The 25,462-nt window shown below is 44.8% G+C and overlaps 1 protein-coding gene and 1 pseudogene across 1 annotated transcript in view; both read left to right on the top strand.

The window, feature by feature from the left end:
* Positions 1-204: 204 nt before the first annotated feature.
* BCAR3 (BCAR3 adaptor protein, NSP family member) overlaps positions 205-25,462 on the top strand; it is a 117,255-nt gene continuing 91,997 nt past the window's right edge. Inside the window, exons 1-2 of the mRNA XM_030936762.1 lie at positions 205-525; positions 7,225-7,552. Coding sequence (XP_030792622.1) covers positions 7,236-7,552 — 317 coding nt within the window. The 5' untranslated portion in view covers positions 205-525; positions 7,225-7,235. The remainder of the gene's footprint in view (positions 526-7,224; positions 7,553-25,462) is intronic.
* On the top strand, positions 8,590-9,057 carry LOC104679515 (annotated as a pseudogene).

Genomic DNA, 25,462 nt, shown 5'->3' with positions numbered 1-25,462 from the left:
TGTTGGGTAATTAAATAACGCGGGGCAGGGGGAGGAGTGGATTCGACGAGGTTGTCTCTGGAGAGAGCTTCAGAAAGGAAGTGATCGAGCTATACTTGAGGACTGGCTCCTTGGGGAGATACGAAGAGAGCCAAACTCTAAAATCCGGGCAGAGGGAGGGCCTGGCGAGGTCACCGAATGTAAATGTCTCGGGGGGTTCCGCAAGGCAGCGCGAATCGGCTCGCCGGGGTGGGGCCGCGGAGCGGCAAATCACCAGCTGAGGGCCAGAGTGCGCGCCGCCAGCTCAGAGCTGCGCCTGCTGCTGGCCGGGCAGAGGACGGGACGGGGGCTGGAGCCGGAGCTGCGGGGCGCACCGGCTAGACGCGCGCGGGCTTCTCAGCGGGCACGCCCCGCGGACCATGAGCGTCCCCTGCTCCGGGAGCAGCCGCGGCGCGGGCGGTGCGAGGCCAGCCGCGCGGCGCCTCTGAGCCCCAGCGGGAGGTCCAGATATCCGGAGAGCCCGAGTGCCCAGCTCCGCGCCGAGAGGTGAGTCCCTGCCGCGCGCCGAGCGTCCTCGGGGTGCTGTTCCTCCCGGGGCGCCTGGGCCTCCCCCGCCCCTGTGAGGACACGCTAGGAAGTTTGTTGGAGAAAGTTAGGCTCTGGGGAGCCGGCGCTTGTTGGTCGCCGCCCACCCCCGCCAGCGGATTTGGCGTTGGGGGCGGGGGTGACTGAAGTGGGGCCGGGGCTTGCGCTCTCCCGGCCCTCCGAGCGCGCTGCGACTCCCGGGACGTGGCCCAAGGCGGGGAGCGCTCAGCGATTGGCAGCCAGGCGTCTTGCTCGGCGGCACTCGAGCGGCATCTTCCCGGGCGCTGGCCTCGCCCGACCTCCTGCCCGTCGGGGCTGCTCTGCCGGCCACCCCGTCCCGTCCCTCCCGGCCCCTCTCCGCAGAAGCCGGCCGGAGTCGGGGAGATGCGAGGGCCCAGAGCGCTCCGCTGGAAGCCCAAGGCTCCGAGGAGGCGAGTTTCTCTGGTAATCTCTTGGGAAGTTTGCAAAGAAAGCGAAGGAGCCTGCCCTGTAACTGTTGACAACATCTCCCTCCCTCTCTCCCTTTGTTGAGAAAGAATGAATAGTTGGTTGTGTCGCTCCCTCTGCGTCGCGGTGGGGAGTGGGGAGGGAAGGCAAAGGAAGGGAGGGACGGTGGGAAGGAGGTTCCGATATATCGTACAGCCCATCTCTCCTTACCCACTTAGGCCGCTGAGGGCGCAGCCGCTTTAAAATGGTGTAATCAGGTGTAGACACTTGTCCAGGAGGAGGTTAAGCGGACTCCGAAGCATCTGGCCAGGCGGTGTGTTGTGTGGGGCGGGTCATGGTTGGGGTTTCGGGGGTGGAGAACTCGTGTTGGCGTTAACTCGCTTGAAGCAAGGTGCAAAGGAGAAAAACCGTTTTCCTAACCTCAGGTCTGTTTTCGCTTAAAGCTGTTAGCTGAGATGGAAAGTAGAGCCGTGCATTCAGAGTCTTTTAAACCTTGACTTTATCTCCCAAGGCTACACAGACCTCCCCAAGGAAAGTACATTGGCCGAGGGAAGGTCAGTTTGGGAGCTGATAGCCTCCCTTGTGTTGCCTGGGACTGAGTTGAGATCCTGGGGGCTGGGGGAGGCCTCAGTGCTGGGGGTGGGGCCCAGCTCAACACAGGCCCAAGTGGGAAGGGGCTACCCAGGTAACAACGGGGAAGCCCACAGGCAAAGCGCTTGTCCGCGGGCGTGCCGGGGGGTATTGAGGGTAACGTAAAGACCTTGCCAAGCCAGGAGCTCCCACACCACCCCAACTCCAACTTTCTCTAAACTGCTGTTGAGAAGGCTAACGTTTCCAGGATGACTAACCAAGGTCTAAATCTCCTGTTCACAAAGAAAGAACTGCTTGTCAAATGGATGCTAATCTTCAGAACCTTATCGGGTAAATCCTGTACTGTGTTGCTCGAAATACAATCCATGGAGGAATTATTCATACTTGAATCATTTGGCTAGACTTCATAAGTTTACTTCAAAAATAAAGGGATACTCTTAATTCCTAAACCCAAGCAAAACTTCATTTTAAGTGGATGAGCATTTTAAGTGAATATGTGTGGTTGTTCCATCTCCTCTCTCCATGTGACTCTCCAGAGAAGATAAAAAACTACAGATCCAAGTTGTAAATTCTCTGTCATGGGGCAGCTGAGACGGTTACATTTCCAGAGTTTAAAATATAATGAAAAGTTCTTAAAGCCCACATCAGATAACCATTATGAGTTAAACTTGAAAATATCCCGTTTCAGAAATAAAAGAGTAAAATCCAAACAAGTGGGCTGCTTATCTCTGCCTCAGCTTGCAAGATCATCAGTTTCTCTGAGACATCATTGTAAAGCAAGTGAGTTGGGCCTCAGTTCACAAGCATTTCAAAACCCAGCAACTGACCAGGCCCAGGAAGGCAGCACATATGGTAGAGTTTGTCAGGCTCACTCTTGTTCCTGATGGTCACATGAGTCTCAGATTTTCATATCAAGATGCAGAGTCTTTGACTTTTGTATATTTCAGACTCTGGCATTAGACTGAGTCAGGACGTTGTGTCTGTTTTCCTGCACAGTAGAGAGAAGTTAGATGGCCAGACTGGGCTTTATTCTAAAGACTGCATGTAGGCTCACTTGGTTTGCCTGTACGTGTGTCTGTGTCCATGTCCTACTTGGCTTGGTGTCTTTGCATCTATTGTTCTAGGTTAAAACGTTTCCCTCCCCATCCTTCCCAGTTGCAGTCTTCGTTTGTGAACTCTCAGAGTTACTTCCTTTGTGAACTCTCAGTATAACAGAGATACAGTGACTCTTATCTGACAAGATAGATAAGAGCAGCTCCTGCCCTGCTTACAGGGGACCTGCTATTTACTAAGTACTTGCAGTATTTCTAGAACTTTGTATACACAATCACTTTTAATTTTTACAACAATCTTATCAAATAGCTGTTAAGTCATTTTTTAAAATGAGAAACTGTCAGAGAGGTTGAGTAACTTGTCCCAGGCCATACAGCTAGTAAGTCAGTGGCAGAGTAGAGATTTGAACCTGTAGAAGATACCTGCCTCCAAAGCCTAGGTTCTGAGTCATACCATTTTATTTTTAAAAAATCAAGTGGTACATAAGAAGTATATAATGACTAGGGACATTGAGACAGAAACATTTCCTAGTGGAGAAAACATGGGAGCCAGAGACTGGAGACTTGGGTTTAGTCTCCATCCACCACTTGTTCCTACAGCAAGACCTTTGCATTTGCCGGATCCCCTGCCTGGAATCCCCCTTCAGACCTTTTTTTGACTGGTTCCTTCCCTTCCGTTTTTTCAGGTCTCATGTCATTGTTACCTTTTCAGAGAGGCCTTCCCAGTCCACCCTAATGTAAAGTAGCCCTCTACCCCCAAGAGTCATCTTTTGTCAGTTCATCCTGTTTTATGTTCTTTAGCCTGCTTACAACTTGGATGTTACCTCATTTTCTTGTTTGTTTAGGTTGGATTCCTCCATAAAAGCAGGACCTTGTCTAATTTATTATGCCCTTAGCCTTTGTACACCTTGAGCCCGCAGAGAATATATATCAAATGAACATTTATTTCCATTATCTAGAAAAATGAACTGGGAATTACCAGTACTTATGGTCATTACTTATTGTCTGCTTCCTCCAGAATATTATTAGCTTCATGAGAACAGACCACTTCTGTCTTGTTTAATGCTGTCCCCAACACCTAGCACAGTGCCAGCCATAAAGGAGACCCTCTGTGAATGTATGTGTTGAAGAATGAATGTTAGTGTTGATTGAGTGATACCCCTTCATCATCATTGAATTCTGTTTTGCAGGTAAACAATTATGACTGAATTGCTGTGTACCAAAGAGACTCACTAATCCAGTGGTTCTCAATCCTGGCTTCACATTGGTCAATACTGGAGACTAATGCTAATGTCCCACCCACAGAGATTCTCATTTCATTGTTCTGGGCTGAGACTTGGGCATCAGGATTTTAAAAGCTTCCCAGAGGATTCTTATGTGCAGCCAGGTTGAGAACCAATGGTTTATGTTTTTATAATAGAACTCATTCCTTGCTTTGGTCCTTATAGACTTGAAGAAGCCAGGGTGAGAGAGAGCAGGGATATAATTCATGGGTATTGTATGATTCCTGACAGTTTAAGAGGTACTTTCACAGCTGTTATCACATCTGATAATAACAAGTTAAGGGATCTACTCTCTGGTTTAAATATTCCCTTTATGTTGATGATTCCTAAAAATCTCCATCTGCCCCCACTTCTAATTCTGCATACCAGTATCTAACCTCCTCTTAGACTAAATTGCTTATACCTCACATGCAGCAGCTCCAGTGTTGCGCTTGGTTCCTGCAGGGGTCCCCTTCTGAAACTACTCGGCATGTTACAGCATCGCACCACCTCCTGTGGCTGTAGGCTTCTTCCTTCCAGCCAGATGCCTCAAGCTCTGATGTCTCATCACTCTCTCCTTCCTCTCCCTTTACCCAAATGCTGTCCCAGGTCAGACTTCTTCATTGTTCCTCCATGGGTTTCACCATCAGCCTCAGTAACCTCTCTGCCTCCTTTTTCTCTCCCCTCCAGAACAACCAGAGTCACCTACTTGGGTACTGACTGGGTTCTGTCCTTCCCTGCCAGATCTTCCCTAGCACTTACAGTCAAGTCCAGACACCTTGGCAAGGCCTTCAAGACTCCATGGTCTGGTCCTAACCTAAGTCGTTTCTGGGAAATGCTTCTCAGCTTCACTCGAGCCACAGCACACAACTTGGAGTGTCCTGAGCCTGTGGGGACACTTCCATGCCTTTATGCATCTGCCATTATAGCATTGTCCCGGGAGGCTTTTCCCTACACGTGAACTTTTCAAAATGCTTTGTCTCTATTGTTGCCCTCTCTGAGCCATCTTAAGTCCTTTTGTCAAAATTAATTGTTCCTTTCAGCATAAGGGTCTCTACAAATTATTCTCTCAGAGTTCATAGTCAGGTATTGGGTCTTAGGTATCTTTTTTTCTCCAGGTGTCTTGTATGAAATAGGCACTTAAATGTTAGTTGAATTGAAGGTAAGAAGGGGAAGTATTAACATCCTTTGTTATTGGAGAATAAATTGAGGTGTTGGTAACTTGAAGGACATTTTAGAACACTTTAGGGCAATCCGGAAGTCTAAATAGATGTTGGAGAAGCAGAGAGGAAACAGGCTGCCAAAGGCACTGGTGCTAGGGTGACTTTTGCCCATCTTGCTATCTTGGAAATAGATTTGATCAACAGCATGGCCCTATGCACATGAAGAAGTTCTGTAGAGTGCTGCAGGCCTCCCCACGAGGTTCTTTGAAGTGACCCAGTCCTGTCTGTGAAGAAGGAAGGTGCTGATAGCTTGAACAGGAGAGAATTCACAACTGTGGGGTGTGTGTGTGTGTATGGTGGAAGAATCCTAGTCGGTTTACGTCACTTGCGTTCAGGCAGGGTGGCTAGGGAGTTTGGTTTCCTTACTAATATGGATGGTTAGCATTGAGCAAGTGTTGACAGTGTGCCAGGTACTGGCCAGAGCTGGGAGGGGCTGCACAGGACTCTGTCCTATTGTTCTGCACCTACTGTGAGCAGGCCTTCTGTGTGGTACCAATTAGACATGGAGCAGGCAAGCCCCAGAATTACTGGATTTGACAATGAACCGAGGACAGGGTTAGGATTGTACGCCTTTAATAAAGATGCTCCTTCTATCTCACCCCCAGCACTTCTGTGCTTCTCACTATCTCATGTGGAAGCAGTGGACATGTGTGTTTTGTTGTATACACACATACACATGTGTTTTCTTTACACACTCTAATGTCATTGTCGCTGCTTCACTTCTGTCAACTTGTGGAGGGTTGCGTTCTTCTTGGTTGTCTTCAAGCCGCGTCCCAAGTCTGCAGTTCCTTTGTAGAACTGACTGTGCAGTAGTGCTATTAAGTGAGAATTTTCACTCGAAGCTGTTCCATGAATAATGCAGTGGAAAGGGTGGTCTGCGAGGAAAGAGGGCTGCAGGACTGGAGAACAGACTAAGGGGCAGCTCTCCTCACCAGCCCAGGGGAAGGGCTGTGTGTTGGGCTTGGCCACCCTGTAGTGCTGTCCAGACCAGAGTCTGATATCATGACTATTGTAAGACAGATCCTGGAGCCTCTGTCTCCAGGAGCCAGCCCTCTTTTTTTTTTTCTTTCGCCTCCTATTTCTTTTCTTCTGTATATTGGCCTTAAAAATGTGTTATATAATTTGTCTTAGGCCAAAACCGTAGTTTGCTTTGGAGCTGGAGGCACTGACTCTGCTTAAGGTAAATGCTTCTATTCATGGTCCTAGCTAGGAGGGAGTGTCGGGGCTACTTGCTGCACACAGCCTCATGTGCCATTCTCCTTTCCCTTTCCATGCCTCCTTTGCCCACCATTTTTTTTCTTTTCTTCTTCCCTTTTCCTGTCTATTCTTCCCTGACTGTACAGGCACCCATGGGCATTACCTAACTCTGCTGGGGGCAGGCAGATCTTGACCCCTCTGTACATGTACATGCAGCATGTACATAGGCACCTCAGTGGCTTTCCTTTGCAGCTGAGCCTGCTAGTGTATGGCAGAATTGCCCACCTCCTGACCCCTGACCCTAGCCCGTGTTCACTAATTAGAGTGCATTGATTTATTTATAAACACTGGGTCTTTGCCAGAAAAATTCTGTCCCGTCATCCTGGGTAGCACAGCTGAGGACTGGTCTGGCACTGAAGACAATTCTAGCGGCTAACGAATTTCAATAATCCCTGCCTGTTCTTATCATTTACACTGCTGTGAAAATATGTGAGCTAATTATCTAACAGTTTATAATATTTCTTTCATACATTTATTACTGCAACTGTGAGTCCTCCCTTAATCACCTTTTTTTTTGCTAGTTGTGCTTTTCCATCAGTCATCTGAAATAATAAAATGGCTTATATGCCACTAACAACTCTGAAAGTTTTTGCCGTCTTGGTTTTGCTGCCAACCCAGGAGAATTTCTATGTAGGAACATTTCAGGAGGAAGATAAGTAAACTTCCCATTCTTATTAGACTCCACTAGTGATACATTAAATGTGGATCTGTTAATGGTCTGTGAATATTTCATTTTATGTGGCATATTTCCGTTTCCTTTTGTTAGTAGGAAGTCAGTTCTTGTGACTCTCGTAGATTTATATCTTCACTCTTTTCTTTCCCCCTTAGAGTTGAGAATTATGGCTGCAGGAAAATTTGCAAGCCTTCCCAGAAACATGCCGGTGAATCACCAGTTCCCCCTGGCCTCGTCCATGGACCTTCTGAGCAGCAAGTCCCCTCTCGCTGAGCATCGCCCAGATGCCTATCAAGATGTGTCTATACATGGCACCCTTCCACGGAAGAAAAAAGGTCCTTCTCCCATAAGGTCCTGTGATGACTTCAGTCACATGGGTACCCTCCCCTACTCCAAATCCCCACGGCAGAACTCACCTGTGACCCAGGACGGCATCCAGGAAAGCCCATGGCAGGACCGGCACTGCGAAACCTTCACATTCAGGTAACTTCTGTAATTTCACTAGTGAAGATGATTTGCCTTAAAGGGCTTTTAAAAAGGTTTTTATGGCTGGGTGTGGTGGCTCACACCTGTAATCCCAGCACTTTGGGAGGCTTAGATAAGTGGATCATGAGGTAAGGAGTTCAAGACCAGAGCAACATGGTAAAACCCTGTCTCTACTAAAAATCAAAAAATTAGCCAGGTGTGGTGGCGTGTGCCTGTAATCCCAGCTACTCAGGAGGCTGAGGTAGGAGAATCACTTGAACCCAGGAGGCGGAGGTTGCAGTGAGCTGAGATCGCTCCACTGCACTCCAGCTTGGGCAACGAAGCGAGATTCCGAAGTTTTTATTAGAAAAATGTCAAACATACACAAAGTTGAGCGAATAATTTAATTAACTCCCAGGAACCTGTCACCCGGCTCCAACAGTTACCAGCTCAGGGCCAGTCTTGTTTTGTCTGTACTCCCACCTACTTCCCTCATCTGGTATTATTTTGAAGCAAATCTCAGATTTAATATTATTTTGTCTGTAAATATTTTGGTATGTTCCTTTCAAAGATAAGGACTCTTATGTTAAAAACTATATAACCACAATGTAAAAAACTATTAACACCTAAATAAAAATTAGCCACTTCTTAACATTATGTAATATTTGAGGGTATTTAAAAATCCAACTTCCGAAGGATTCAGCGGGCAAGCGAGTGTAATCCACAGCCATCCGTTCTTGGGCATGGTGGCTTCTGATCGCGGGGGTCCCGAGAATCTCCCGTCGGCCGAGTAGCAGCCGGGAAGGGGAGGCCGGGATTTTTTTTTTTTTTTTTTTTACCTGTTGGTCGCTTAAATCAAGGGCCGCCGGACCAGAAAGGGATGGAGGGACCGGGGATCTGGGGACTCAAAAATGCGTTGAGGAAAGGGAGCCTGTGGAAATAGACTCGAGTCTGGGCAATGTCGTTTCCTAGAGAATAGTCTCTAAGTAACTTCTCGGTAAAGTCTTCACGGAACTTCCAGACCACACTTCCCTACTGGGAGACTTTTAGGACCCGAGACGTGTGCAGGCTTTTCCAGCCAAAATGAAATTTAATCCCTTTGTGACTTCCGACCGAAGCAAGAATCGCAAAAGGCATTTCAATGCACCTTCCCACATTCGCAGGAAGATTATGTCTTCCCCTCTTTCCAAAGAGCTGAGACAGAAGTACAACGTGCGATCTATGCCCATCCGAAAGGATGATGAAGTTCAGGTTGTATGAGGACACTATAAAGGTCAGCAAATTGGCAAAGTAGTCCAGGTTTACAGGAAGAAATATGTTATCTACATTGAACGGGTGCAGCGGGAAAAGGCTAATGGCACAACTGTCCATGTAGGCATTCACCCCAGCAAGGTAGTTATCACTAGGCTAAAACTGGACAAAGACCGCAAAAAGATCCTTGAACGGAAAGCCAAGTCTCGCCAAGTAGGAAAGGAAAAGGGCAAATACAAGGAAGAAACTATTGAGAAGATGTAGGAATAAAGTAATCTTACACAAAAGCTTTGATTAAAACTTGAAACAAACAAACAAACAAAAAATCCAACTTCCTCTATTAAGTCCCTTAAAAGAAAGCCCAAGTACTTTCTTTTTATCATAGCATCAGATTCTGAACTATGTCCATCCACTTCTGTAGAGATGCTAGGATGTCTATAAATTAGACCCCATATCTCCTTATATTTAGTTGTCAGCAAGCTGAAATAAAATTTTATATGGATGCACCATCAGGTCAGCTTCAGAATACTTTAGGACAAGAATTGATTTTTCCCTCTCTGTGACAGAGATCTGGGTAAATGAGTCTTACGGTTGTAAATGCTTTTTTCTGGGTTTGTAATGGGCCTGGCTGTGACTGGTTTCTGCCTGTTAGAGCTAGTTTGGAAACTGCACTCCTTTTCCTGTTGGGGAAGATCAGCAGCCTGTGATGCTATCTGGTAAAGAATGGGATGGTTTCTTTTGTTATCTCTCTTTTTGTCCAAGCTTGTGGCAAAGCCGCTTGGATCCTAGCTCATGTATTTGTTCAGTATCTGTATGTGGAGCACCTATATTAGAGTATGTTGATTTTATAAGCCCCAGGGCTTACCAGGAAAATTCTGCTCAGTCCTTCTGATTATCTTAAGTGAAGGGCTGGTCCAGCATTGAAGACATTCTAGTAGCCAAATTATTGCACAATCTGTTCTTGCTCTTTTATAGGGTGGTGGAAATATGTGAACTAACAGGGTAGCAGTGGAGCATCTGAAGCAATGTCTTCCCAGAGTTTACATTCTAGTGAGCGAATTAGGTAGTATGTACAAATAAATATGACAATTGCAGATTATACCAAATGCTATAGAGGAAATGGAGTGATATGCTGGAGATTTATCGGAGGTGGTATATTTTTGGCAGGATAAACAGGTTTCTGAGATGATATTTAAGCTCAGATTTGCATAATGAGGGAAAGCAACCAACCATCAGCCTTCCAGGCTGTTGCAGGCATAGGGAAGTCAAGTGCAGAGAACTGGAGGTGAGAGCAAGTTTGGCACATTTGAAAACCCCAAAAGGAACTGGAATGGCCTGTGGCTGGACTGCAGCACCTTGAGAGGAGAACAGTGTAGGTGTTGGTACAAAGCTAGGTGAACAAGAGTTCAGAATTCTCAGTTCCATAATTACAGTAGTACAAGAAGAAAATAAGTGGATAATCTCCATAGAAACCACTAGAGAGCCCTGAACTACTTCTGACACCAGATTGGGACATTCCTTGGGGTATCCTGGGGGTTAGAAGGTCCTGGACCCCACTCCACAAAATCTAGGTGGGTGACCTCCCAGCTCAGCTGGCAGACAGCCACTGCTGGAATGGGTGAACACGGAGGTGCATACCTGTACACAGGATTGTTAATATCGCCTCATTGGCACGTAAGGCACGTAAGGGGCAAGAATGTAGGAGGTGAGCAGCAAAGTCAGGTAACTTGGCCTGTTAAAGATGAGCACAGATGCCAGGCTGCATGATGTGGAGTCAGAACCAACTGTTAGCTAGCTTACGGTGGACCGCTTTTCATTTATTAACTTAAACTGCCCTGAGCTAGGTGTCTACCGTGTACTAGACACAGACAGTTTATAGACTTACTCACTGAAGTTCTGAGGCCCTGGCTAGATGCCAACTCTTACAAAGGGAAACTCACACTAGGGGGGTGGGTGGGGAGGCAGTAGTAATGGAGTCACCCTTCCTATCTTGGGGAAGTTCTTGGTAAACACCCAAGGTCCAAGCTGTCAAGCTGCCAAGAGTGTAAAGCTTTTTGATTTGAAAACTGACTTGGACAGAGGTCATATTTCTGTAAAAGATCTTATCAGAGGGTGGGCGCAGGTCCTGAGTTTGAATTCCAGGCTGTGGAAGACTTAACAAGCACTCCTGGTTTAGGGTTTGTTTATGATTGAGAGCTATATTAATCCAAATTCACATCTTTTTTCTTAACTAAAAATATCTTATTGTTAAAGATGAATACAGGAAGTAACAAATGCATATCCCTCAAAAATTGTGCTGAGTGAGAGGGCATATGGTTCTCTGTCAAAGGGTCATAAAGTCCTACCCCGCTCTGTACTACTATTAATGTATTTATTTTTCTGACACATTAAAGAAAAATCTCCTGAGGTGTTCTTAATTTTGAGAAGTTCAAAATACCTTATATTCTTTTTTTTGTGAAGTATTCTTAATAAGATTATAAGCTGCCTCAATTCCTTTTTGAAACCAGCCATGATATAAACAAAGTTTTTGTGTATGAAAAGCTAGGACCAAGCAGCCTGAATGAAAACCCAAGGCTCTAGAGAGGGAGGTTTTGCCAAAGGTGCCACGACAGAAATACAGTGAGAGACATAGAACTTCTCATTCAGCTCTTCCAGTTGAAAGGAGCTGCAAAACACCAACCATTCACTCCAGCTCAGTCACCTCTTTTTCTCTTTTCATAGTGAATTCAGGGGTTAATTTGAGTTGACAGTGACTTGCCCAGATGTCAGCTCTGAAAACATTGCATCTCATCATGTTGGGTATTGGCATGAAGACAGTGGGCCGCCTTGGATGTCTCCTGCCTCCCCTATCTCACTCAGAGGGAGGCCCTCCAGATAAGCACCTCTTTGTCTTGTGAAGTACTCTGTTGCAAGTTTGCTCTTTTCCAAAAAAATATGTTTAGCTTGTTAATCATTTAAAAGTCACCTTTATAGGCCGAGCGTGGTGGCTTACGCCTGTAATCCCAGCACTTTGGGCAGCTGAGGTGGGCGGATCATGAGGTCAGGAGTTCGAGACCAGCCTGGCCAACATGATGAAACCCCATCTCTACTAAAAATACAAAAAGATTAGCCGGGCATGTTGGCGTGCGCCTGTAATCACAGCTACTTAGGAGGCTGAGGCAAGAGAATCGCTTGAACCCGGGAGGTGGAGGTTGCAGTGAGCCAAGATCATGCCTCTGCACTCTGCCTTGGGTAACAGAGCGAGATTGTGTTTCAAAAAAAAAAAAAAAAAAAAAAGTCACCTTTATTATAATTGAGCATTCATTGAACATACATCCTATCAGAGGCCCAAGACAAAGCAGAGGAAGTCTCTTCTTTGATCTTAAAACTTGCATGATTAAGCTGTCATATCTACATGTGTCATTTCCTCCATTATTCTTCCATTATTAATTATCCTAATAATTAATAATAAACATAATTATCCTAATATTATCAATTGTTATCACCTACATTTTATAGTTTTCAGATAGCTTAAGGGATATGTTCATAAACTACCTTGTTTGAACATTGTAACCCTGTATGAGAGACATAGCAGATTTCATTATGAATATTGTTATCACCATCATCAGTATCATCATTTAGTGTTGAGGAAATGGGTTCAGGGATGTTGAGGCACCTAAGATCATACCTTAATGGATCACTGAGCTAGGATTAGAACCCAGAAAGTATTATAGGGTCTTCCCCAGACAGTGTGTTCCATAGCCTCCCAAGAATGTTGGCACCCGCTGTGGGCATCCTCTGAGCTATCTTCTTGCACAGTGATCAGTACCCTGCTTGTATTCAGTGCCTTGGACACCTACTTTGGAGAGAATGGAGCCTTGCCTGCTGAGAGCCAGGCAGAAGGCAGGCCTGGAAGGGGGAATTGGTCTTCTCTTTTGGTGACTGTTATCTCTTGGCTTTGTTGTTGTCTTGGCTGCCCTTGGATGTACTTGTGGTTTTGAAAGGTGGCCAAAGCCAGAAGCCAGGGAGCTCTTAAACCTGCTGCTTGATGTCACAGAAGGAGCCTTTGTTCTGCAAGCAGACCCAGGTTTCTCTAGAGGTCTGCAGACAGGATTTCCTCTTGACGTTCACATCGTTCAGCTGATATCCCCTTGATTCATTTATCTTCAAGGATGAATTATTATTATTATTTGTTTTTATATTTTTCCATAAGTTATTCGGGTATGGGTGGTGTTTGGTTACATGAGTAAGTTCTTCAGAGGTGATTTGTGAGATTTTGGTTCATCCATCATCCAAGCAGTATACACTGCACCCTATTTGTAGTCTTTTATCCCTCGCTGCCTCCCACTCTTCCCCCCAAGTCCCCAAAGTCCATTGTATCATTCTTATGCCTTTGCATCTCATAGCTTAGCTCCCACGTATCAGTGAGAACATACGATGTTTGGTTTTCCATTCCTGAGTCACTTCACTTAGAATAATAGTTTCCAATCTCATTTAGGTCACTGCAGATGCTGTCAATTCATTCTCAAGGATGAATTTGTATTCAAATCTGGAACCTTCCTTGGACTGAGAGGAGACTGGTTCCTGTTGTCGGGATGTCTGTGTTGCTAGGATAGCTGAGGGATCAGTGCTTGAAGACCATTCAGGTCTTTTTCCTGCTTGTGGGTACATGGAGGCACACATTCCTGGGAACAGCTGTGAGTGCCTAATTCCTTCTGCCTCTTGTGCTGTGGGAGCATGTGGTGGGACAATGTGGTGTTTCATTAGTTTGCATGAGTGGAACTGACTGACTCATCACAAGTGTTTTAACTGACAGTGGCCAGAAAGTCTGCAGAATTATCCCTAGTTAAAATGAGCGGTACATTTTCCCAGGCGGTAACTAACCTACCCTGTCACAATGTCAGATCTTCAACGTTGAAGCAAAGATGTAAGGTCCAGGATCTATGCAGCTTTTTCATCTAAAACACTGATTTAAAGCCCTAACTCTGGATTGTCAATGCCCTCATCTGAAAAATGGTTTTAGTTATTCTTCTTCAGTACCACTGATTTCTGTAACTACTGCCTTCTCCTTAACAAAGCAAGATGTTCCCTCAGACACTCAAATACACCAGCCTTTAGCTCAGGGTTAATCAGAAGGATGTATGGTGTGAAGGTCCACATGCAAACATCTGCAATTTATTTATACCCAGCATGTCTGCTGTCTGCAAATTGGAAGCTTTTTGTGTACTTTTTGGAGAAAAAAATTGGATTTTGAGTTTAAAAAAAATACTGGGCCGGGCATGATGGCTCCTGCCTGTATTCCCAGCACTTTGGGAGGCCGAGGCAGATGAATCACCTGAGGTCAGGAGTTTGAGACCAGCCTGGCCAACATGGTGAAACCCTGTCTCTACTAATAATACAAAAATTAGTTGGGCGTAATGGCACATGCCTGTAATCTCAGCTACTGGGGAGGCTGAGGCAGGAGAATCACTTGAACTCGGGAGGCAGAGATTGCAGTGAGTCGAGATCTCACCACTGCTCTCCAATCTGGATGACAGGAGTGGAACTCCATCTAAAAAAAAAAAACAAACTTTCACTAGATTAATAGATTCTATTTAATAGACGGTATACTTACTGAGTGAGCATAGTGACAATGGCTTTTTAACAGCCCAAGTTCAAGACTGTTTCTGGAAAGTAAGAGTCCATGGGTTGAATTGATGTTTTTGTAAGTGTAAGTTGAGTTTTACTAACATTTTGAAATACCCCCTTGGTGTTTGAATGCAGCTGTTGCGAATAGTTTAGTGAATTCCAAGGAATGGTGAATGTCCTGGCCCCTGGTGGCCCCCGGTGTGCTGAGGTCAGGAGCAGCTGGGTCAGAGGTGAGCTCAGCCCCTGCATCTAGCGCTCCTCCTGGGTTGAAGTCCAGAGTGTGGAAAGTGCCTGCAGATCTACCAGCTGTCTGGTGGTTGTCCTAAATCCTCTACTGACAAGGATGATTTGAATCTAAATGCCAGGATCTACGCATTCTCAGCTGTTCTGGGGGAAAAAAAATTTTTTAACAGATTGCAAACCACAACCAAGAAAATGATCAGAGAATTACACAATGCAGTCCTTGTTGAGTGGAGCTGCGTAACATCTCCTCTGGACTGCCCCTTCCTCTCTCCCACCCCAGGACAGACCTGTTTTAAATCATGTTTTTTTCAGGTCACCAGCATGCTATTTGGGAAAGGTCAGGTATTTTAGTCTTCTGGGATTTTCACGTCCCTCAATATATGTTAAAACACCTTGTAAACAGAAGGTGCTATGCAGTTACAAATTATTACTCATATTCTTATCACATGTGGATTTGCAAGCCAGCCTAGCCTGGCTAGAGTACACAAGCTGGAGAAGTCTTAGTTGTAAGCTAAAGGAGTAGTTGCTGTGGTTGATTGGAAGGACACTGTCCTTAGGGGGACTGGACTAGGTGGCCAGACCTGCCTGAGCCACATGGCTGATACGACCTCAGGTCATGCTTCGGAATGGTATCACTATCCAGTCTGTCCCCAAGAGGCTAGCCGTGGGATTGGATGTAGAATTTCAAGCTCTCTTCTTAGAGGCCCCAAAGACAAGCATGTAGGGCCTTGTTTGAAGGATTGTGCTGTTATTTATGAGTTAGAGAGGTCTGAGAAGCCTTCCCTAGTTGCCCCAGCTTTTATGCAGTGTGATCTGTCTGTAGTTCCAGTTTGCCTGTGAATATAATAGCTAAATATAAGATAACTCCTTTTGTGAAGAGGAGAAAAAACACAGGACAGATAATCCAGAGGTTTCAGTTCAGATCCTTGTTTTTGCCACTTATTAGATGTGTGAACTCTATAGCAGGTTCTAAACCATAAAATGGGAGTGTAAATAACCCATCCGAGGAGTGCTGTGTAGGTTTACTGCTCACTAAATATGAAGGCTCCACAGAACGTCAGAGCTCTGACTTTCACACTTGAGCCTGGTACACCGTACTGGGAGTCTGCTTGAGCAGGTCCCATGCCTGCTTCTAGCTCCCACCTGGCCACCAGCAGTTTCTTCTCCTGCTCAGCTCTGCTGGGACACCTGGCTCAAAGCCACTGAGGCCTTTTCCGGGACATCGATGTAGCCATGGCTATCAAAGAAAGCCACTAGTGACCTTGACTCTGATTCCAGCAGCCTGACCTGGTAGCTTTGTGACCTTGGATAAATTATTTTATCTTTCTGAGTCTCCATGTCCTCAAAGGGTGACTCTAAGGATCAGATACAATCTCATGTGAGGGTGCCTAACACAGCTCCTGGCATGGACGAGGCTCAGACTGATTGGTTTCCTTCCTTCCTTCCTCCTGGAAGGCTAGAGCTGGGAGGTGCCTAAGCCTTTGGTGTAACCTGAGATCACGTTCAGTGACAGCAGCATGTGTGGGAGAAAGTTTCTCACATGTTGATGGAGTCTGGCTGGAATCCCTCTATCTGAGCCTGCCCTACAGCAATGAGTCTTGGCCAACACTCAGTTTATAGGTGTAACAACCACGCAGTGCTCTAAAATATCAGCATACCATTGTACTGATACAATACACAAAACAGAGCCTGTCTTCAGTGAACAGGGCCCCCAGCCCTTGCCTGATTGTTCTTGTACTTAATATCAGTGTCTTTGCTGTTTATTCTTCCATGCATATTTATTAGCTTGTTTTATGCCAGGCATTGTGCTAGGTGCCAGATACTTAGTGAAGCACGAAATAGATGTAGCCCCTGTCCTTAGGGAGTTCTCAGTTTAGGGGGCATTCAGGCAAATGCATCATTAAGTGCATAACTACAAAATGAGGAGGTACAAGGAAGATACAACATCAGAGGACCCCGAGTTACTTAGACTGGTAGAGAGAAGGCCTCTCTGGCATGGGAATTTGAAGATTTAATATAAAAAGAGAATTTAATATAAAAATATAAAAAGTATTTCAGTAATAATTTTTATGTAACCATGTTGAAATGATAATGTCTTTGAAATAGTTAAATAAAAGATTAAAATTAACTTCACCTATTTTTTAAATTGACTACCAGAAAATTTAAAATTACCCATGTGGCTCACGTTGTGTTTTTATTGGATAGCACTGGTCTAGATTTAGGTAAGGAGTTCAGATTTTCTCTGTAGGATAAAAGAAAATCTAACTTTAAAGGATTTTAAGCAAGGGAATGGCATGATCAGTTTTTAGAAGATTGCTTTGTCTCCTTGTGGAGAATGATTGATGGAGAAGAGGATGAGGAGGGAAGGCAGGGTGTGGTTGTAAAAGTACAGGGAGCAGGTGAGGGTCTGCACTAGGGTGGTGGTAGAGGAGAGAAGTCTGTGGATTTGAGATATAGTTTGCAGGTACAGTCTGCCATATCTGCTGAGGTTTGGATCTGGTAGGGTAAGGGAGAGGTATAGTCAAGCATGGCTCAGGCAGTATATGGGATAGGGTATTTGCTGAGATAAAGAAGCTTGGAAGAGGACCAAGGCTTTATTTGTTTGGTTGATTGCATTTTCTTAGGGAAGGGGGTTGTGGTAGATTGCTGAGAATCAGGACTTCTGTTTGGGGTTTGCTAAATTTGAGATGCATGCATGTCTAAGTGGAGGTGTTAAACAGACCGGCGGTTGGAATTATGAACCTGGAGCTCTGCAAAAAGGTCTGGCCTGAAAGGTATGAAGTTAGGAGTCTGCACAGAAGTGAAATTAAAGCCATAGAAATGGATGCCATCGTCAAAGGAGAGATCTAGAGCTCTGTGTATAGAATAAAGGGAAGGAACCCTAAGAACGACCTCAAAGGAATCCCAGCACAGTTCGTTCCAGGGAGTCAGAAGAGGAGGCTGAGTGCAGAGAAATGAGATAGGATATGGATAGATAGGATCTGGATAGGGTTGGTATTCAAAAGAAGATATTTTTTTTTTTTAGATGATAAACAAAATTCAATAGGAGACTATCTTGCCATTTAAACTAAAAGCACATTTTATCCACTACTTGATTTTTTAAATAAAGCAGACATGTTTTCAGGGCCACCCTTCCTGGGGTATGTATCAGCAGCATGGTGATTGTATTCCTGTGGTTCCTTCCCAGCAGTCCTGGACATTCCCCGAGGACCCTGTAGACAGGAGGTACGTGGACACTTCAGTGTCTGCCTTTGCCTGAAGGGTGATGGCTGCTTTTCCAAGATTTAGGTGGGTGGCCACGTTGAGGATGAGTGTCTGCCCTGGAAGACAGGTCAAGGGGATATGTTCTTTATCTGGTAGGCAGAAACCCTTCCCCTTAGAGGCTTGATGACATTATCTCAAAACCATAGCATTTTTATTCTGTCTCTGGATTAGTTAGAAAAAGACTTTACAAACACACTCTTTCAGAAGCCAGTAGGGAATGGGTGGGGGTGGGGTAGATGGGACTGGTGGGATTGGAGGAAGGGCAGATAGATAGCAGCCAAACAAAGCATCTGCTTTTATCAAAAGTGCTGTGTTTGGGCTTAGACAGACTGAAGCCTCATGATTCACTGATGCCAGATCCTCTGCGCCTGCCAAGAGACATACTGGCCTTGATACGGTTTTTCTTGTTCTTACCCTATTCAATTTGACCCACTGCTGCCAAGTTAAAATTTCAACAGTGGCTTTTAGCTTCATGCTGTCACTAGAATTCTGCTGAGCCCAGGTTAACCCATGACTGGGTCAAGTTTTTATCAACCAGTACCACTTTGTATTAGTCTTGGATTCCTATATAGACTCACCATAGTGTAATATGCAGGATATTTAAATGATGCTGTTTTAATGTGATGAGGGAAACTGCCTGAAAAAGGAGTTGAGTTGCCATTCTTTTCATGAACACATTCATCATTGCTATGTTTTCAGATAAGATAGACACTGACTCATAGAAAAGTAGGAACTGGGCCAGGCACGGTGGCTCATGCCTGTAATCCCAGCACTTTGGGAGGCCGAGGTGGGCGGATCACCTGAGGTCGGGAGTTCGAGAGCAAGCAGCCTGACCAACATGGAGAAACCTCGTCTCTAAAAAAATACAGAATTAGCTGGGCGTGGTGGTGCATGCCTGTAATCCCAGCTACTCGAGAGGCTGAGGCAGGAGAATCGCCTGAACCAGGAGGCAGAGGTTGCAGTGAGCGGAGATCCTGCCATTGCACTCTAGCCTGGGGCAACAAGAGCGAAACTCCGTCTCAAAAAAAAAAAAAAAAAAAGAAGAAGAAAAGGAAAGTAGGAACTGGCTTTTGAAATGAAAGAACCAGGCATTTTAGAAGTAATCAGGCCTTAGAATCTCTGACAGCCAGGGAGGGAAATGTGTTCTTGTCTGTAGTCTACCCTGGACTGTAAGAAATAGGATTCCAAAAGTCGAGGGGCATGATAAACACGATCCTATGGCCTCAGATTTCAAAAGAGAAACACAGTTCAGGACAATTAAAAACAACACTGTGACCCCAGTTCCAAAGGAGGAAGAGGTATGTGGCCATCCAGGTAGCTCTTCTTTTAAGGATGTGCATGAAAGACTGACTCCAGTCTGAACCTGCTCCTTTAAAGGATTCCCCCAGTGTGATATGAGGAGCCAGGGCCACTTTGATGTATTCATTCACAAGTATGTGGAACATTGGTGTGCCAGCTTTGTGCTAGGTGCTGGAGATTCAAAGACAGAAAGGCCGGGTCTTTGTGCATTTAAGGAGCCCTGGGAGAAAGGAATGCCCATTTGAACCACCTCTCCTTAGCAGCACCTTTTCTGCATCTTCTTTGCGACTGACCTAATTTCTCATCCACAGTATAGCCCTTTGTATCGCTCCACTGGTTTGATAAGCAATCCTGCCTTTCCTGACCTCTGACCTTAACATCTTTCCAGGTATCATGTTACTTTTTCTCCTTGACTTGCTGACTGCAGGTGGCACTTTCTAGATAACCCTTTCTTTTGGACCTGCCTTCTCTGTACTGCCACTTCCTCTGTGCTTTCCTGACCTTGGACCCTGAGCCAGACCCAGGAAAGGTTGGGTCATGCAACCAAGGTCCATATCAGAGGGTGGCTCTGGGCTGTAAAGAAACAGAGTGCAGAGTGAAAAGAGGATTGTGAAAAATGCAAAGGGTAACAAAAGGGCTTTCAGAAGTTATGTTTGGAACAATAAGACCAAAGAGACGGGGTTGTGAGAGAAACCAAACTGCTGAGCTTCTGTTCGGCTTGCATTTTTTTCCATCAAGAAATGACTTCTCTGATTGGAAAGGGTAGGACAAATGTGAAGCAAGAATTGCTGGCCTGGAGTAGATGAGGCCATGACAAGAGGCTCTAATGCCACCAGATAAGGTGAAGCCCCAAAGGTCAAGAAGACTGAGGGAGTGTGAGACTGAGATCATCAAATCATGTGATGTTGGAGGAATAATGGAGTAGCAAAGAACTACAGGAAGGATGCAGGTGGATACATAGTTTAATTTTTAAAAAATTATTTAGAGAGAGAAAATTAAGCTACAAAATGATAAGCTTGACAATGATCTTAGGAAATATTCTATTATAAAATAGATTATCAAGACAATGATTTTTGAATAGTTTGTAAAGGAAGCAGTCACCATTAGTAGCTATCAGGGCTTTGCTAAAAGCCAGTCATTCCAGATTAACTTTAGTTCCTGGGGTTACTTGGTTGGAAGCGTAGAAGAATGTTAAGAAGGCATGCATGCAAATCAGTCACTGGTGCTGTCGGTGGGGTGAAGGAGATTCAGGCTAAATGATAATACAGGAAGCACACTGGAGGCTGTGTCCCCTGTTTTCATCGTCTAGACAATAATGTTGGCATACAGATCACATACATGAATGATAAATCTAGGGGAATTGTTAATATGTCAGAACAACATAAATGAGATTTTTTTTGAAAAAAGAGATCTTGGTATTTCAAAACAACAAACCAAATCTAGTTGAATACAACTTGAGAGGGAGAAAGAAAGACTAACGAGAGTCCAAAACCATTCATTACAAGTGAAAGTATGGGGTTTGGCTAAACAGCCACACACAAAAAATATTTCAAGATCTGGAGAACTGCAGCCTCAGAATGAGTCAGCAGCATGCTATGACTGTCAAAGAAGCTCCTGTGATTTTCAGGAGCATTAACTAAAGTTAATATTCTGACCATCGGAGTTGGTCACACATGGCTGCCCAGATCATACCTGGTGAATTGTTTTTAACTCTAGACATCAGGAATAGAAGGTGAATCCGCCCTTGACTGCAGAGCAGTGAGCTTCTGTTTAGACCTCTCCTGCTTTGAAGAACTTCTATTGCTTTAATCATGAAATATCCCTAACATTCTTCTGTATTCGTGAAAAGGAATTTCTCGCGTCATGTGTTAACCCTGGGTGCAGAATATAAAATGAGTGTCAGCCTTAATCTTGCTAACTGCCAGTAAAGCATACTTTAACAAATAAGATGAATGCGTATGTTGTAAGATGTGGAAGAGTGAATCTCTTCTATTTTGCAAGGGGATGAAACAAAAATATTTAAGCGCACATCTAGAAGTGTTATAGTTCCCTGTTTAAAGCTACATTGGGGCTGGGCACAGGGGCTCATGCCTGTAATCCCAACACTTTGGGAGGCCAAGGCGGGTGGATCACCTGAGGTCAGGAGTTCGAGACTAGCCTGACCAACATGGTGAAACCCCGTCTCTACTAAATACAAAAAAATTTAGCCAGGTGTGGCGATGCATGCCTGTAATCCCAGCTACTTGGGAGGCTGAGACAGAAGAATCTCTGGAACCCGGGAGGCAGAGGTTGCAGGGAGCCAAGATTGCACCATTGCAATCCAGCCTGGTGCAACAGAGCAAAACTTAGTCTCAAAAAACAACCAAAAACAAAACAAAACAAAAAACTACATTGGGCCTAGTGTGGTGACTCACCCCTGTAATCCCAGCATTTTGGGAGGCCAAGGCAGGCAGATCACTTGAGGTCAGGAGTTTGAGACCAGCCTGGTCAACATGGTGAAACCCCGTCTCTACTAAAAATACAAAAATTTGTAGGCTGGGTGCGGTGGCTCATGCCTGTAATCCCAGCACTTTGGGAGGCTGAGGTGGGTGGATCACCTGAGGTTGGGAGTTCAAGACCAACCTGACCAACATGGAGAAACCCCGTCTCTACTAAAAATACAAAATTAGCAGGGCGTGGTGGCAAATGCCTGTAATCCCAGCTACTCCGGAGGCTGAGGCAGGAGAATCATTTGAACCCAGGAGGCAGAGGTTGTGGTGAGCTGAGATCGTGCCATTGTACTCCAGCCTGGGCAACGAGCGAAACTCCGTGTCAAAAAAAAAAAAGAAATTAGCCAGGCATGGTGGCAGGTGCCTGTAATCCCAGCTACTTGGGAGGCTGAGGCAGGAGAATTGCTTGAACCTGTGTGGTGGAGGTTGCAGTCAGCCGAGATCACGCCATTGCACTATGGATTGGGTGACACTGCGAGACTCCATATCCAACAAACAAATAAATAAGCAAGCTAGCTACATTGCTTTTAAATTTAGCAAAGGCTATATGCACAATATTCTCCTGCTTGCAGTGAGAAAGTAACTCTTTATTGGGACCTTAATGTGATTCCCAACATCAGTAAATAACCTGTTAATCTAAGTACACACTAGCTGATATTTTTCAAAAAATATCATTTCTGCACTCACCAGGCCAGTCCCATTTTAAGCCTCTTTGTTTTCTCTTTTTCCCAGTAAACAGATAGAAATGGCCCTGTGGTAAACTCTGTTCTCTTGGTTATCTCCCTGATTAAGTTTCTCCCTGGTATTTTAAACATGTTCAGAGAGATTCATTTTCAACAAGAGCAGCCAGCCTCTCACAGTATCACTTTGAAAACGTCTGGTCTCAGTGGGGCTGGGGAGTCGGGCGCTGCTCTGGCAGCAGTGATGTTCTGTTGCTGAGGGAGTTCTGTCCGAGGCCATCACAGTTCAGTTGCCCGCCTGTGGCTAAATTATCTCCTTAATGAGGGGGCCTGTCAATCCAAGAACAACATTTCTCTCTTGTTCCCTGTCTCCTTCCAATGTTTTCTTCCCTTAGTGAACTCACAGAGTGTGATGGGAGGAAGGTCTAGGTCTTCTGCATATTAGAGAACACACACACACACATACATACACACACACGTTCATTTATTCAAACCAATATACAGGGAGCAACTGCACGGGAAGTACAAAGGTGAATACAGTATAGTCCCTGTTCTCAGTGAGCTCATAGTCCAGTGAGTGAGATAGACAGGAATACACATGGTATATCGAATTGTAATTGTTTGTCATCACAAAGTTTTATAATTCATAGGAAAGGAGCACTGAGGAGATGTCACTGATTATATGAGTTGTGTGTGTGGGTGGGGGTGGGAACACATGGTCAGAGAAGCCAGGAATGAATGGCAAGAAGATGGGGGCTCCAGGGCTGTTGATACAGGTAATTCCAAGTAGTTAAATTTGCTGGAGTGTAAGGAGCAAGGTGAGGAGATTAGGCTGGTGGGTTGGGCAAGACCTCAGAACCGTGATTGTCATCTTAAAAAATATAAAATGAGAATACGAGACTGTCCCATGTATTAACCTTATCTAATAGAACATTATTATACTTGTATATTATATATGTAACTATATATATAATATATAATTCTATTATAGTAGAAGGAATATTGTCCAGTAGATGCAAAATCTTCATAGACTTAAAGCCTGTTGCTGGCCAGGCATGGTGGCTCATGCCTATAATCTCAGTGTTTTGGGAGACTGAGCAGGGAGGATTGCTTGAGCCCAGGGGTTTGAGAACAGACTGGACAACATAGCAAGACCCCATCTCTACAAAAAAATAAAAAATGAAAAATTAGTCGGGCATGGTGGCGTGCGACTGTAGTCTCAGCTACTCAGGAGGCTGAGTCAGGAGGATTGATTGAGCCCGGGAGGTCGAGGCTGCAGTGAACCAATGTTGCACCATTGCCATCCAGCCTGGGCAATAGCAAAGCAGTGTCTCAACAACAACAAAAAACCTGTTGCTATCTCTCTTCCCCCATCCCTTCATTCCCTCTTCTCCCCAGCTAAGATTTTGAGATGTTGCTGAAGCTTCATGCTGGAGAGCAAGGGCTGAAGCCTCTGGATTTCAAGGCCATATACACATGCATATGAGCAGAAGCCTCCAGGTTGCCTGTGGAGGGCACACTGTCTCCCAGTTGTTTAGTTCACCTTTCCTGATTGTGTGACATACCCTGGTGCATGGGTTGGTGAAATGATAGACTAGTGGACTCCAACGCTGAGGTGTTTGTTCCTCATGGGCCGCACTGCCTCTAGTAAACAGAGAGGTTCAGCCTTCTGGCTACACTCATCTTAAATCTTGTTGTGTTACATTGTAATTAAGTGTTCTAGAAATGAGTTCATTCAGGATGAATAAACACCAGCAAAGCAAGAACTCCATCCCAGACATGTAAGCCTTCTTGTCCCTGCCCTCAGTAAGTTTTAAATCTAAGGTTTTTGCATAGTGCTTTTATATCCAAGAAACTTGCTCAACTTTCTTTTTTGTTTTTGAGACAGGGTCTTACTCTGTCGCCCAGGCTAGAGTGCAGTGGTACCATCTCAGCTCACTGCAACCTCCACCTCCCGGGTTCAAACAATTCTCCCACCTCAGCCTCCAGAGTAGCTGAGACTATAGGAGTGTGCCACCATGCCCAGCTAATTTTTGTATTTTTTTTTTTTTTTTTTTTTTTTTTGTAGAGATAAGGTCTCACCATGTTGCCCAGACTGGTCTTGAACTCTGCTCAACTCTCTTATAAGCTGTGCATAGATTCTTTGTGTGTTCTATGAAGACAGTCATTATTTGTGACTCATTACTGTTTTGAATCATTACAACCAGTTTTGTTCTTTCTTTTCCAGTCCTGATACCTTTTATTTCTTTTACTTTATTTAACTGTACTGGCTAAGACCTCCAGGACAATGTTGAAAAGAAGCAGTAACGGACCGGGCGCGGTGGCTCACACCTGTAATCCTAGCACTTTGGGAGGCCGAGATGGGTGGATCACAAGGTCAGGAGATCGAGACCATCTTGGCCAACATGGTGAAACCCTGTCTCTACTAAAAATACAAAAATTAGCTGGGCGTGGTGGTGGGTGCCTGTAATCCCAGCTACTCGGGAGGCTGAGCCAGGAGAATGGCTTGAACCCGGGAGGCGGAGGATGCAGTGAGCCAAGATTGCACCACTGCACTCCAGCCTGGTGACAGAGGAAGACTCTGTCTCAAAAAAAAAAAAAAAAAAAAAAAGGCAGTAACAGTGGACATCTTGTCTTGTTTCTGATTGATTGATTTTAGTGATGCTTCTAATACTTAGCCATCTAGAATGACACTTGCTGAGGTTTTTGGCAGATACCCTTTTCAGGTTGAAGAAATTCTCTTGTATGTCCAGTTCATTAAGCATTTTTAATCCCAGAGATTATGAAAAGGTGAGGATTTTTTTTCTTTTTCTTTTCTTTTCTTTTTTTTTTTTGTGGACCATACATCAGACTTAAAGGATTTTTTAATGCTTTTTTTCATCAATTCAATTTTCAAAATTATTTTTCTCTTTTAATCTGTGAATGCGGTGAATTGTATTAACAAGTTTTCTCATGTTAAACTGACTGTATATGCCTGGAATAAACTTTATTTGATTATGATATATTTTTTATACATTCTTAGATTTAGTTTGTCAATACTTTTTTAGGATTTGTTCATACCTACTTGTGTGATATTAGCCTATGCATTTTTTTTT

The sequence above is a fragment of the Rhinopithecus roxellana genome, chromosome 8 (genome assembly GCF_007565055.1).
Source record: "Rhinopithecus roxellana isolate Shanxi Qingling chromosome 8, ASM756505v1, whole genome shotgun sequence".
In the NCBI taxonomy this organism is placed as follows: Eukaryota; Metazoa; Chordata; class Mammalia; order Primates; family Cercopithecidae; genus Rhinopithecus; species Rhinopithecus roxellana.
The sequence above is the reverse complement of the archived record's forward strand: the minus strand, read 5'-3'. Positions and strand labels throughout refer to the sequence as shown.